The sequence below is a fragment of the Eublepharis macularius genome, chromosome 1, assembly GCF_028583425.1.
Source record: "Eublepharis macularius isolate TG4126 chromosome 1, MPM_Emac_v1.0, whole genome shotgun sequence".
In the NCBI taxonomy this organism is placed as follows: domain Eukaryota; kingdom Metazoa; phylum Chordata; class Lepidosauria; order Squamata; family Eublepharidae; genus Eublepharis; species Eublepharis macularius.
In genome coordinates this window covers 72862869-72876466 of record NC_072790.1, presented here as the reverse complement: position 1 = coordinate 72876466, position 13598 = coordinate 72862869, and the positions used below count along the sequence as shown (strand labels likewise).

Here is a 13598-nt window from a genome sequence, read left to right as displayed (position 1 = left end):
TGGATTTGGACACAAGAAGGTAAACATTAGCCAAGCCTTTAAGGAAAGGCTTGCATTCTTGTTGGGAGAAGACCTACTGTTCACCCCCTCATGACAGGCTGAGATGGCTGCCAGGTGGACCTTCACAGAGGAGTTAGAGGGTCCTTGGTTCTTTAACAGGACCAGATAGTCTAAAGACAGATGGCAAGGAAGTCGAAGAAGGGGCTAAGTCCTGTTCAACTGCCCAAAGGAAGAAACGTTTCCACTTCCCAGCATATGATTTCCGGGTGGAAGGCTTTCTAGCCTGTAAAGTTACGTTTCTGACTGGGGAAGAGAACTCTAATCTGCAGGAGACACTAATTAAGCTGTCAGCTTCAGAATATCTAGATTGTGGTAAAGAACCACGTTGTCCTGAAGAAGGGTTGGTGACAGCAGAAACTAATACGTCCTTCCCTGTGACATTCTGGATAAGGTGGAGAACCAAGCCTGTCTTGGCCAATAAGGGGCGATTATAATCGCTGATGTCTTCTCCCTCATAATTTTGATGAGTGTTAAAATCATGAAAGAGAGAGGAGGGAAGGCATACAGCAGACTGCCTGACCAGGAGATTTGGAAAGCATCTCCTATGGAGGATTTCCCTATGCCTGCTTGAGAGCAGTATTGGGGAGACTATAAAGCATAAAAGAAGTGAAATTAATTTTTGTTTATGCATACCTGTGGTTTTGGAAGAGATAACTGGCAGTGAGAAAAGGGGAGGAGGTTGAGAAGCTGCGGAGCAAACATTGCGAGAGGCTAGAATGCAAGGAGAACAACGAGTGACACTACCTAGAGGGGCTTAATCTGGAGAGCAAGAAGGAAGTGGAAACAGCAAACAAGACCTCGGAAGGAAAACAAAGGAAAAAACGCGAGATATAGCAACGAGAGGACAAAAGGAAGTGGATACCCACCATTCCGGAAGGGAAAAGGACGAAGCAAGCTACCATAGAGACTCTCTGCCCGATATCTGGTGAGATTAAAGTAGTCTGGATTTTCAAATAAAAGATAAAAAGGATATCTGGGACGGGGAAGAATCTAGTGTAGAAGCATGAAGAAAGTAGAGAAGGAATGGCAGGTTGCCATAGGAACGGCTATAGAATCGCTGAGAAAAAAAGTTACAGAGGGCTATGAAGAATTGAGCCAATCTATGCAGAAAATGGAACAAAATTTGATTAAAAATATAAAGGATTTACTAAAAGCAGAAGAGGAGGTGAAGAATGAGCTACAAGTAACAAAGCAGATAGCTCAAGAGATGGTACAAAAAACCACTGATTTGACATCGAGCTTAAAAGTTGAAAAACAGGTATTTCAAGATCGTGTGGCAGAAACTGACTACAAAACTACAGGCATTAAGCTGGGAATTCGCGATATGTTAGGGGAAACAACGCAGAGTGTGAAGGAACAAATGACTGAAGTTCTGGCAGAATTTTTAAAGAAGCAATCAGAAGAGCCAACAATAAACATGGAATACAGAATCAACTCCAGTTATGTACAACAGAAGAATTTACCAAGAGACAATATTGTTCAAGTGAAAGAGGAAACCCGGAAAAGAGGCAGAACTGCAAGATTCAAGTTACAAACTTAAAGGACTAAGTTTTCAGCTTTAAGCTACAAGAGCTACCTAGTGGACTGAATTTATGGTTAAAATGTAAAGTTAAAGGAACAAATTGATAATGTAAGATGAATGAACAAATTGGAAAATGCTAAATGTAAAGTTAAATGGATTAATTGATAAGAAAATAAGAAGAACAAAATTTAAGTAATAAAAAAAATGTAAAAGTAAAATTTATTTGTAAAAGATGTGGAGAGAGAGAAATATAAGAATGAAACTACAGATGGAATTATTTGAAGGAATAAGTTTTTAAGTTCAAAGTTAAAAGTGCTATCTAAGGGACTGAAGCTAAAGCAAAAGTGCAAAGTTATATGTAATTGGTTAAAGAAACAAATTGTAATAGGTTGAAGATTCGATTTAAACTGTTGTATATGGTAGCAATGAATAGTTTGATAAGGAAGTTATGAAAATAAATTTAGGTGAAACTTTATAGAATGGGGGAAATTTAAAATCAAATTTAGGTGGAATTAAGGGGGATCTGATAGGATAAGAGTATTCTATTGATAATTATAGAAATGTAACGCTAAAGAATAAGCTAGAATTTTGCCTTTAATAATAGGGACATATGAAAGTAATATAGAGTTAACGATAAGAAATAAAGGAGTCATAGTGCTGTTGGGAGTCAACATAGAAAAGGGGGGAGTCGGGTGGGCTACATATATCAATATATGGGGAATTATGTTGTAAAATGATTGGTAGAATGTATGTTAACCCATCCAATAAAAATTTCTTTAAAAAAAGAGAGAGAGAGCAGTATTGGGGACACCTATTGTTGAATGCAGTAGCAAAGAGGTCTATAGTTGGAAACCCCCAGTTTTGGAACAAAGTTTGAAGGAATTCCATACGGAGAACCCATTCGTAATTGAGATGCTTGGACCAACTCAAGGCATCTGCCAGAGTGTTGTCCTCCCCAGCGATGTGGATGGCTGTGAGGGAAACTTGATGTTGGATTGCCCATTCCCAAATCATGGTGAATTCCCAGGAGGAGATAGACTCTGCTTGTTCAGATAATGCATAGCAGTTGCGTTGTCTGTGCCTATCTGAACATTCTTGCCCTTGACAAGGTGGAGAAAGGCTTTTAGAGTAAAGCTGATAGCCCTTAGTTCCAGAAGATTGATGTAAAACTTTGACTTGAGTTGAGATCAAAGGCTATTCACCTGATTGTCTCTAGAGTAAGCCCCCCACCGTGACAGGGAAGCGTCTGTGTAGATGGAGAGGTGAATGGGGCTGGAACCGAACAGGGTCCCTACCATTAGGTTCTATTAGGCGTTCCACCATGACAGGGTTTTGTGAATCCTCAGAACTGAGAACCACTTCTACAGGTTCTGGCAGTACAGGTTCTGGTATCTTCCAGGGATAGTTAACCTATCTTTGCACTGGAACTGAAGCAACAGAAGTTGGTAATGAAGCAATGAATTTGTGAGAGCCTCCCACAAGTAAAGATTGGCCTTAGTTACCTAGTGTAGGGTTCCCACTTGTGTGCCACTGTGTCCCCTGCTGCATGAGAAAGAAGTGTACTTTTGCTTTAAACATGTTCCCCACAGGCATCTGCTTGTTGATGTAGTATATAGTGGTAGTGTTTCTAGTGGCCACCTGTACTAATTCACTTTGCATCCTGTGGAGAAAGCATGAGGTGATTTGTAAACAATTAGGGGTTCCTAATGATTGTGGAGCATTCTCTTTATTAGAATGGCTGGGGTACCTAAGAGTGTCCTGTGTCACAGCAATTATACCAACCCTCAAGAAATGTGGAGTGGAGGAACGTCCTAATCCAGAATGTGTAAATCCATGAACCACCCACCCTCAGTAGGATGAGCAGAAGAATCTGTCATAGGTAAGAAACAACAGATGGATCAATCCTGCAGAGATCAAAGGCATAGCCTTGCACAGAGGACTGTATAGATAGTGGTTGCTGTTATAGCAGGAAACAGAATCAGATGATGATGTAGCCAGATCTCGATGTGGAATTCAGCCTCCTTAAGGATGATAAGAATAAACCTACCTGTCCACCCCCATCTCAGTAAGGACAGGATGGATGCTAGGGTCACCATCCAGAACCTCTTAGTGCATGGACTCATTGCTGCTCCTAAATCAATCATATGGAGAGCTCTGTCCTTCTTCAGGATGTTGGACTACCTGAAATGGGACCCAAAGCCACTTCGGAAGTGAAACACAGCCTCTATTAGGTTGCTCTGCAGGACGTAGTCCCTCTCTTGAAGGAGGACTTGTTGGGAAGGGAAGATACAAGCATACTGAATGGTAGGAAAGAGGAATCTTTGGTGAATTACATCCTGCTGATGGTAAAGACTCAGAAGTTGAATGACATAACCTCCCATGCTGAGAGATATTGACAAAGGCAAGAAGTGGGAGGCAGAAGGAAGTAGCACAAATCCTCAGAAGCCTGAGGAGCCACTTGCCTAGTAAGAGGAGCAGTGCGACATAGGGCTGCAAACCCATGGACTGTTGGGTGAGGCTTACTGAAGGAGGATCAGTGAGAAGCAACACAGGTGGAGCTTGGTCATTGCAGTGTATATCCAGGATCTCGACTGAATGGAGATGGTGATGGAATAGGCAACTGAGCATGCCGTGGACATTGAGGGGTGCTGTGTGTCTCTCTGTGTGTATGTGTAATTCTCTTGATAGTAAACTGCTTCTCTTTATCTAAGGTGGAAATGCCTCCTGACTCCTCCTTTCTCTATTTCCTTTGGAAGATTCTTCACTTATTGCCTCATAGCCTTCCAAAGGGGAAAGATGTTATTTTCAGAACTCTTGCCATGAAGGCCTAATCCACACACCCACATCAAGCCTCGATGCTGAGCAAGGTGGCCGTGGTAATAGGGGAAGTGATTCTTTAGACAAAGACTTTTTTCTCTCTACTCTGGGATATTGCTGTGAATAGAATATACCTCAATAAACTATAAGTTCTATCTTTCTATAATTTGATTGCCTAAAGATTAATTACTGCATGTTGCAGGAAACATTTCTGACTCTGCTACCAAATGAAATATAACTATTTCTAACAGGTGGTTAGGTTCATCAACCCTGAAAAGTGCATAATTTATAGGTGTAAAGGGACTAACCATGGTGATTGTAAGGATACCAGGCAACTCTAAAAAGACTTCACTTCAGGAGTTAAAGTTCTTTATTGATAAAATGCCAGTTTCATGCTCTTATTCCGTCCTTGCTAGGACTGGTGGCTACAGATAAACCTAAAGCAGATAAAGGTTCCCCACGATTCCTCCTACTCCCCCGCCTCCTTCTAACAGTCCTAAACTCTGCAAGCAAGAAAAGAGGCTGTGGGACTCATAGACTTCTCAAGGCTATGCAGGTTCCCAGGCTGTGGAGTTCCCAGGCTAGGGAGAGATTACAGCAGGAATCAACAACCACTTCCTATTCTCAGTTTCCCACTCCAGTGACAGAATCACACACAGAATCACTACAACAGCATCAGCTTCAGCTGCAGGGGTATGACAAGTGCTCCTGAGCACCTGACAGTGACTGGTACTTGACTACGTTTTAACATTTTTTTAATGATTTGTGCTCCTTCTGCCATACTACCTGCTCTCTTGGATTGCTATGTCAAGTGTTCTTCTATACCCTTAAAGTGGGGGCACATTTTCTTATCTGTCTGAATTTTGGCAGACAGGATCCATTAAGCAGAGGGGGTATAATCCCTGAGACTTCTGTTCCAAATGTATGGGAGGGGGAGTTACAGACAGAAATGTGCTTTCTACTGAAACTGATCAAAATGAAAAAATGAACTGCAACTGAAAATGAATAACAAGATGGCATTCTTTTTTTTTTAATTGACACTCTGCACAAATGAACATCCTAGAGTTCAGTCAATGTTCCACTGGACTAAAAGTGTGCATTTACACTATGTGCATTCTCCATAACACAGCCTGAGCTATCTTTGTGTTACAACTCCTTTGAACTAAAAGGAAAAAACCCACAAGATTCATCTCAGATTAATTCATGATTCCCGCACAGAATAATGTGAAAATATTAGGGTAACAACACGTACTAGAACAGAGAAAGAACCCTGTGCTGCCCTCTAGTGAACTGTTTATGGCATCTCATTCAAAAATGCAAACTTTACACTTACTGTCCCTTGCCCTTCAAACAGCGGCCCATGACCAGAAGATACATTAATTCTGTGCTAACACAACATGAAAGCAAACCTTGAAAACTGTATTTCTGTTATGCAACTAGAACACACAGCACAAGATAGCATTCACACATTTATCAATATTAAGTACTCTGATGGGAAGAAAACAATTTTGCATTTTTATTAATCAGTAGTCCCTAGAAAGCTGTTTTGTACACATCATGCAGATGTAATAAGAGGATTGGCCTGTGCCTACCTCCAACTACATATGCAAATTAATATAGGATCCATGTCTACATATGTAAATTAACACAGGTTCCATGTGCTTATCATCTTCTCCCTCATTTTTGAGAAAGTATACTACACAATGTGCACATATCTCTATTAATTAATACTACACAGTCTGTACAGGGTTGTACAAGAAGGAAATAGGAGAACACCAATTTCATTCACCCCACAACTCCTGGCCGGAATGTAAGTAAACTGACCCAGTTTAGATTATATTTCAGGTCAAACATTCTATAATGTAGGTAGGCTAAACCTCCACTAAAACACTGAGAAGAAACACCAAATCTGCTTTGATTTACCTATCAGATCACAGTTTGGATATGGGCTCTTGATTCACATTGTAATAGGATTGGCACCAGTATCTTTATACAATAGATAACTCTGGGATGCTCTATTTTGTTTTATTTATGATTAGCTATTACTTTGTCTGCTTATCTCAAATGCATTACTACTACTAATGCCACTAAAACCAGCATAAAGCCAACTCATATAACAGTAACATGCAGGGATATAATCAAGTTCATATGCCATTTGACATGGTGTTCAGTTTTTATAATTTCACTCTCTGAAGGCTCATGTAATTATGCTAATCTTATACAAATTGGGTGAGTTTGGAATATGGACTTGCCTAAATAGAGAATGGTCACCTCAATGGAAAGTGCATCCAGGCCTTTTCCACTTAAGGCCTTGACTCTCACTAGGGTTTCCAGGTCCCCTGCACCCCCCACCCCGCCCCGCCAGAGGGAGATCAGGAGCCTGACACCTACCTTGCAGCGACCCCGGTTTTCTTTTTGCGCACATGTGCATGCTCCCGGGCTTGCATGATGACGTTACTTCCTGGAAGTGATGTCATCGTGCAGGTCAAAGGGTGGCCTGGGAGCACACCTGCACTTAGCAGGGAGCCAAATTAGCTCACTAAAGAGCATGATTCAACCTGAATTGGGCCTGCTGTGGGCATAATTCAACCTGAATTGGGCACGACAGTGCGCTGCGCTGTCCAGGGGTGGACGCCCCAAGAAGCGCCCCCCCCCACTGGCTGGAGGGTGGGAGCAGGAAATCTCCCACCCCAGGTGGGGGAATGGCACCCCAGCTCTCACAAGGGCTTACCAAACCACCATCTCTCCCTGCCATCAGGCCTCTCTCCTTTTACAGCAGATCCTCTCTTTCCAATGTCTAATGTAAGTTCATGAACTTCAGTCTTAAAATTCCCTCTGTAATCAGTGGGATTAACTTGGTTGGATCTTGTTCTATATGTTTAAAATATGCAAATACTACAAAGACATACCCTACAATTAAAGGGATCGCAAAGAAATTGTTTTACATTTTTGAGAACCTTCTGAACAAGTATCACAAACAATAATTTCAATACACATGGAGTCGTAGACCAGGATTACACATTTCTGCTTTGACTTTTCCTAGAAACAGGCAAAAAAAATCTACAAAAAACTCCACAAAGCATCTATTGCAAGTCAGTAGCCATTTTTGTTTCCAACACCAGCCATCTGTGTAGAAGAGATCATTAATAATGATGACAGGCTGTCAACAGAATTACACAGGAGGATAACATCCAAGACCAGCCCCAAAAGCCCCAAACCCTAGAATCATGCCTCTTCATTCCCTTATTATTCACTATAGCTACATTTATTAATTCCAAGTTTGATCTTACATCACTGGTAGCAGAATATAATTTTGGGGTTTCTTTAAAAAAGTGTATTTCCTGGCTAATAGCAAATTCATACCATGCCCACTTCTCCACAAAAGTTCTCTTTGCTGTGCACAGCACATTAATAATGCTGCATAAAGCTAGGAGTACTAAATAAAAAATGGCAAACATTCAAATACTGCCATAGTAAGATGTGCTGCAATCTACTTTTTAAAAAACTTCAGCACTTGTCTTCACAGATCCTACAAAAAAGTTGCATACCTTTTGTGAAATTTGTGTCCACCAAAAAACAACAAATGTGAGAGATAGAAAGATACAGAAATGGATAAAAAGAGGAAACTGCACAGCTCTGAGAATTAAAGGTCTAAGAAACTATCAGTCCACCATCAACAGGACTTAGAAGATCAATGACTGTTTTAAAACTGACCCTTCAAAAAAGGATGTACACAGGCAGTGAGTGTATCAACACCACCCCAAGCACAATGAGATGCAGTAATTATTTAATTCTCAGCATTAGACAAAGATCTGCATTAGGGGGATTTATTCAGAAGATTGTCATATATTACATCTCTGCTACATATCGTGTGCTTTTTGCATTTTTTTTTACAAATTACATTTCAGATAAGGGGAAATGTTCTCTACTTCATTCGAACCACAAATACACCAACATATGCAGATTGGTTTTAGAAGGGTCCTGCCACATATGGAAGTGGGTCCTGCCCACATCTGGAAGGGTCCTCCCACATATGGAAGGGTCCTGCCCACATCTGGAAGGGTCCTGCCACCTGACTTAACCACTATGCTACAGCAGCTCTGGTATCTAGGACTCACCATGTCTCTAAAGAGCCATTCCAACTCTCCCTCCAGATTTGTGGGTCCTACATGAAATAACAACCAGGAGGATGCAGAAGGGAGAGAGAAGAGGTTGCAACCTCATTCCCTTCCAACAGAGGAGCTCTGCTTCCTTCCCCCTCTATACTGCAGCCACCTGACTTGCATTCTAATTACTCCACATGGGTCCTGAAACCTCACAAATAAACTTTCTCAAGGCCAGAATTCTATGGTAGTAGAGGGTGGGGTTACAACAACTAGGAATATGAAAGAAGGCAAATAGATTTTTCTTCTCCCACTGAAGTTTCCCTAGGGAGACCCTTTACTCACTTATAGCTGGAGGGCTCCTGGTGGTTGGGCCTTCCCTCCAGCCCCTGCTCCTCTGAGCACTGGGAGAAAAGGCCCAGGCCAGAAATTATCTCCTGTGACATCACATCTGCCTGAAAAAACAGTTGTGACGTAAGCATACCTTGCCATGGAGTTTTTGGTGATAGTGAGATTGTCACCCAATACACTTACATAGATCCAGGTTTTGGAGTGGATGTGACATCACACGTCACTGGAAGTCATCTCTACCCATCACCCCATTCAGAAAGCTCCTGGGAAAGCTGCCCAATGGCCTGGCATCCCTCTTCAATTATTATTTTCACAGTTGTTAAGTTATCAATATAGGATCAGGGATAATTCAACAGTACTATAATGTATCAGCAACAGGAAAACAAAGCAGAGAGAAACCAATCTCTGTCTACAATTTAAATTTTAGAAATTGTACAAAGGAGTAACACAGCCAATGTTATAACTTTCATCCAAACAAACTCTGGGCCTCTTCATGTGTTACAACAGCTACATAAAGACCAACAAGAAACACTATAGCGTGGGGACATCATATTGGAGACTCTTTGTGCAATAGGGAGAAACGGTAGCTCAGGCGTAGTGCACATACTTTAAGCAACAAAGTTGAATTTTGAACACCTGGTTTCTCCCAGTTAAAGCACTGCAAGTAGCAGATGTTGGGAAAGATCTTCATGTGCTTGAGATTTTGAAGGGTAGTAGCTACATCACGTAGGCAATGAGCTACAAACCCCAATGGTTTTATGCAATATACAGCATGTTCATATATGTAACAAACCACTTAAAACATCCTAGCCATGATGTGTCATGGCATATAGATCATCTTTACATAGAAGCATTTCTCTGTGACCGCCACCTGACCATTGCCATGCATGAAGCAACTCCTAATTATTTATTTTACTAACAGTTTGATTAAGGTAAAGGTAAAGGTAGTCCCCTGTGCAAGCACTGAGTCATACTGACCCATAAGGGGACATCACATCATGACATTTTCTTGGCAGACTTTTTTTACGGGGTGGTTTGCCCTTGCCTTCCCCAGTCATCTAGACGTTACCCCCCAGGAAACTGGGTACTCGTTTTACCAACCTCCGAAGGATGGAAGGCTGAGTCAACCTTGATCCGGCTACCTGAACCCGGCTTCCACCAGGACTGAACTCAGGTCGTGAGCAGAGCTTGGACTGCAGTACTGCAGCTTACCACTCTGCACCACAGGGCTCCTTATAACAGTTTGATTACTAAATACTTTAAAGACATGACCATACCTCTTATTTTTGAAAACTAACATGAAACTTGTGTTACAGAGTTTTCTTTGCTACAAAAACATAAGCTGTAATTCCTTTTTCTGAAAAAATATGGCAAGAATATTGGGAGGGATCTACTTGTACATTGCATAAATTAAACAATTATAAACCGTACTGTAAAGGGATAACAAAGGGCTTCCCCTCCCGAACTTTTATCTTTGTTGCTCCTACCTTCCGGAGTGTCCACGGTCTTTTCATAATTCTCCCACCTCTTGTTCCAGATGCAAAGGTCTGAGGCTAAGTTGGTTAAGTCTGCGCTATCTGTGCTAGCAAGCTCGAGCACAAAGGCAACTCAGTAAATCTGGGATGGAAGATTTGAGGAAGGGGGAAAGAAAGTATCAGTGCTCTACAATAAACGTGTGTGGATATCTCATAGTTTAAAAAAGAAAGCTGGAAAGAAGCAATGTATTTTGGGGGGAAAGGGGATGTTGAGGGTTTTGGTTAGTTAAATTTGTTGGGAAAGCTAGGAAAAGGATAGAGAGTTGTGAGATTAACATGGAAAACTTGGACATTAAGAAAAAAGGAGAACAGGATAGGAAAATGCTGTGGTATAGGAATATCAAGTATAGGAATATCAAAAATATTTTTATGATGCATCAAAAATACCTTTGACAACCAACCAGTAAATTGTCATTTGCAACAACTTAAGAGAAAGTATGGAACCTTGATCTTAAGTTACTACACTGGCAGGTCATATATGGAAGAAGGAAAGGACTTCTAATCAGGCAAGGAAAAAATTAAAAGAAGTGCAGAAGAATGGGATCTGGAGAAGTTAGATGGTAATGATCATCTCAAAAATCTAATTCTATAATACTAAGTTTAAGTGAGAAAGACTTTTGCTTTAAGCTTTAGCAGTTCATTCAGATCTTTAGACACTTACCTGTATATTGACAGATACTAACGATGCTACAAATTACCAACAGAAGCAGAAAACTCTCACATACAGTGGAGGCACAGAATAGGGGTTCTTATGTCCTATCTTGTCGCTTTCAGAAATAAGGACGTGTATGTTCTAGCCAGACTTGAGGCAAGATGTTAGCGATCATCTATCACTAAAAAATATTACCACCTCTTTCAAGCTGAGCATCTAATGCATGGACAACAAGAGCCTAGTTGACACCAAGAATAGATAAGATCCTTTCCTCAAGAAGTTGCTGGTAGCCACAATGGTCAAAAGAAAAATCCAAAAAAATAGTTCTATGGTATGATTTTTGTTTTTCATTTTCCTCAAAAAAGTTAATGATCTTATAAATCTGAGCGTAAACCAAAGTTATTTCCAGAAGCTATAGATCAGAGCTTCCTGAAAAAGGCCTAGAATAACCAAACATACTGTGTACACCTTTGAAAACAGCAGTGTTTCTTAACTATATTTCTTGTCTTGTGGTTTGTTTCCCACCATAGAATTTTCAGAGAGAGATTAAACTGATTAAGAAACCTGATGTATGGCAATGATTTGGACCCTACCGTATGTGAAACATGGGAATATAGTTCCTTAGCAAACATCCATAAGAGATTTATTTATTTATGTCTTCCACATAGATAGAAGAACATTAAAAGATATGGTAGAAATAAGATGCAGGTCTTAAAGTCTACAAAGACCGTTCCTCAAGGCTACAAAGACCGTTTCTCAGTAAAACCTGCTCGCTTAAATAAACCCAATGAAATTGTACATTGCAGCCGTTATTCATTTAAAGCAGGTAGTTTCCATTTAATAATAAATACTTGCATGGAAAGATATGACAGATTTGCTCTACAGAATGACCTTTCAAAACAGGCTAACTGGGAAGAAGTAACCTAAAAGATGATGTATAAAATACCACAGTCCACAATAGATCCAAGATCAAAGTGAAGTGTACATGAAAACTCTTTGTCAATAGAAAACTGGGAAATTCTCAGGCTTATCCACATCAGGAAGTCTGGCATTTTCCACAGTGCAAGAAGACAAACTGGTACAACTAATTTTGGGGAAGGGTGTAAGATTGTTAACTCAGACAGGCAAGAGGTTTTTTACATGGTTCCAATAGAGGTCTAGAGATGGAAAGACTGATTCCAATCCAACAGGAGAACCAAAAAAGGATCCTGAATTTGTTTCAAAAAAGAAAGAAATGGGGAAATATGGTGGAGGACAGTAGACTGTGTAAATATTTGAATGATGTTTGCTTTGATTTTATTACTTTATTTTTCATTTCTGGAAATGCAGTGCTTCTACATCTCCAAATATTATCCCTCAAGTATAACTCACCAGTCTCTCTGACGTCTCAAACTACCATGTACTGCTGATGTTTAACAGTCAATGTGCACTTAAAGAAAAAAAATAGATAAGGCAGGAACCATCAAAGAAATCTTCAATTTACAGTATTAAGTTAACCCTCACCTTGATTTGTTTCTTGCCCTATTTTGTATTTATATGACATGTTAAAAAACAGAATATTCACTGATACATATTTGTTCATTTGCAGTATCATGTCTTCATATGTGACATTTATATTCACCGTGTACAAATAACCCAATTGCACTCTATATTTACCCCAATGGCAATGCAATCCAACAAAAGTTACTATAGTCTAAGGACACCAAACAGCTAACTTTGAGTGAAGTAACTACATAGGATCACACCATTACAGTCTTTTACAAATGGACACGGAAAAGGAAGACCTGACACAGATTTTAGATACTAAATGGGTGGCAATTTCATCACATACATTGCTGGGGCAATGCAACTAATTCAGCTCCAATACAGTGTGGCTAATAACTCAACACCATGAAAGGGCAACACCTGGGCAACTCCACCCTGATTCCAGGCCTGCACTGTTCAGGCTTTTCCTTGTCAGATGCTAACTGATGTTTCAGGAAACTTTGCCAGATGCTTTACCCTAGCCATGAGGTCTCTGGGTCACGGCAACACTAAACGGTGTTCTGGTCCCATTTCTTGCAGCCACATGAGCTCTGAGGTCCTTGTCCCTGAAACATCAATTAAAAAACAAAGCGGATGTTCTGATGATGTTTCATTCTTGAACTGATGCTTCAGGGTGGTCACCAAACTTAATGCTTTTAGTTTAACTGCTTCACCCACACTGTAATTGCAACTTGTGATGAAGGACTTCTGCCTACACCACTAGGGACCTATGAAGCTCTTCTCATGGCCTGCAGAATCAAGCAGGCAGGGGGACAACTCTGAATCAAAGACAATTAGATTATGAGATTAAAAATTCTTATTTGGTCCCAGCCCAGCTTGAAGCCCACTGCACTGGCCTAGGCCAGAGGTGCTGCATCTGAGGAAAGGGCCTGGAGGCATCGCTATAGCTTCATTAGCTCTATTCATTCTGCAGCTGCATCTGTTCAGTTAACTTTTAGTGTCATTTAACTGATATTTTATAATGTTAATTTGCAAACTGCTATGAGAATTTTTAAAATCAAAACACTAGTATT

General features: G+C 40.5%; 1 protein-coding gene across 3 annotated transcripts in view; it reads right to left on the bottom strand.

Annotated features, from left to right (window-relative positions):
• The window catches only part of RIMS1 (regulating synaptic membrane exocytosis 1), a 432846-nt gene that overhangs the window by 252813 nt on the left and 166435 nt on the right, over nt 1-13598 (bottom strand). Inside the window, exon 4 of one of the 3 annotated variants that reach the window (XM_054998089.1) lies at nt 5733-5786. The exons of the other annotated variants lie outside the window; for them this stretch is intronic. Within the exon in view, the coding sequence (XP_054854064.1) occupies nt 5733-5786 (54 nt within the window). The remainder of the gene's footprint in view (nt 1-5732; nt 5787-13598) is intronic. 3 annotated transcript variants of the gene reach the window in all.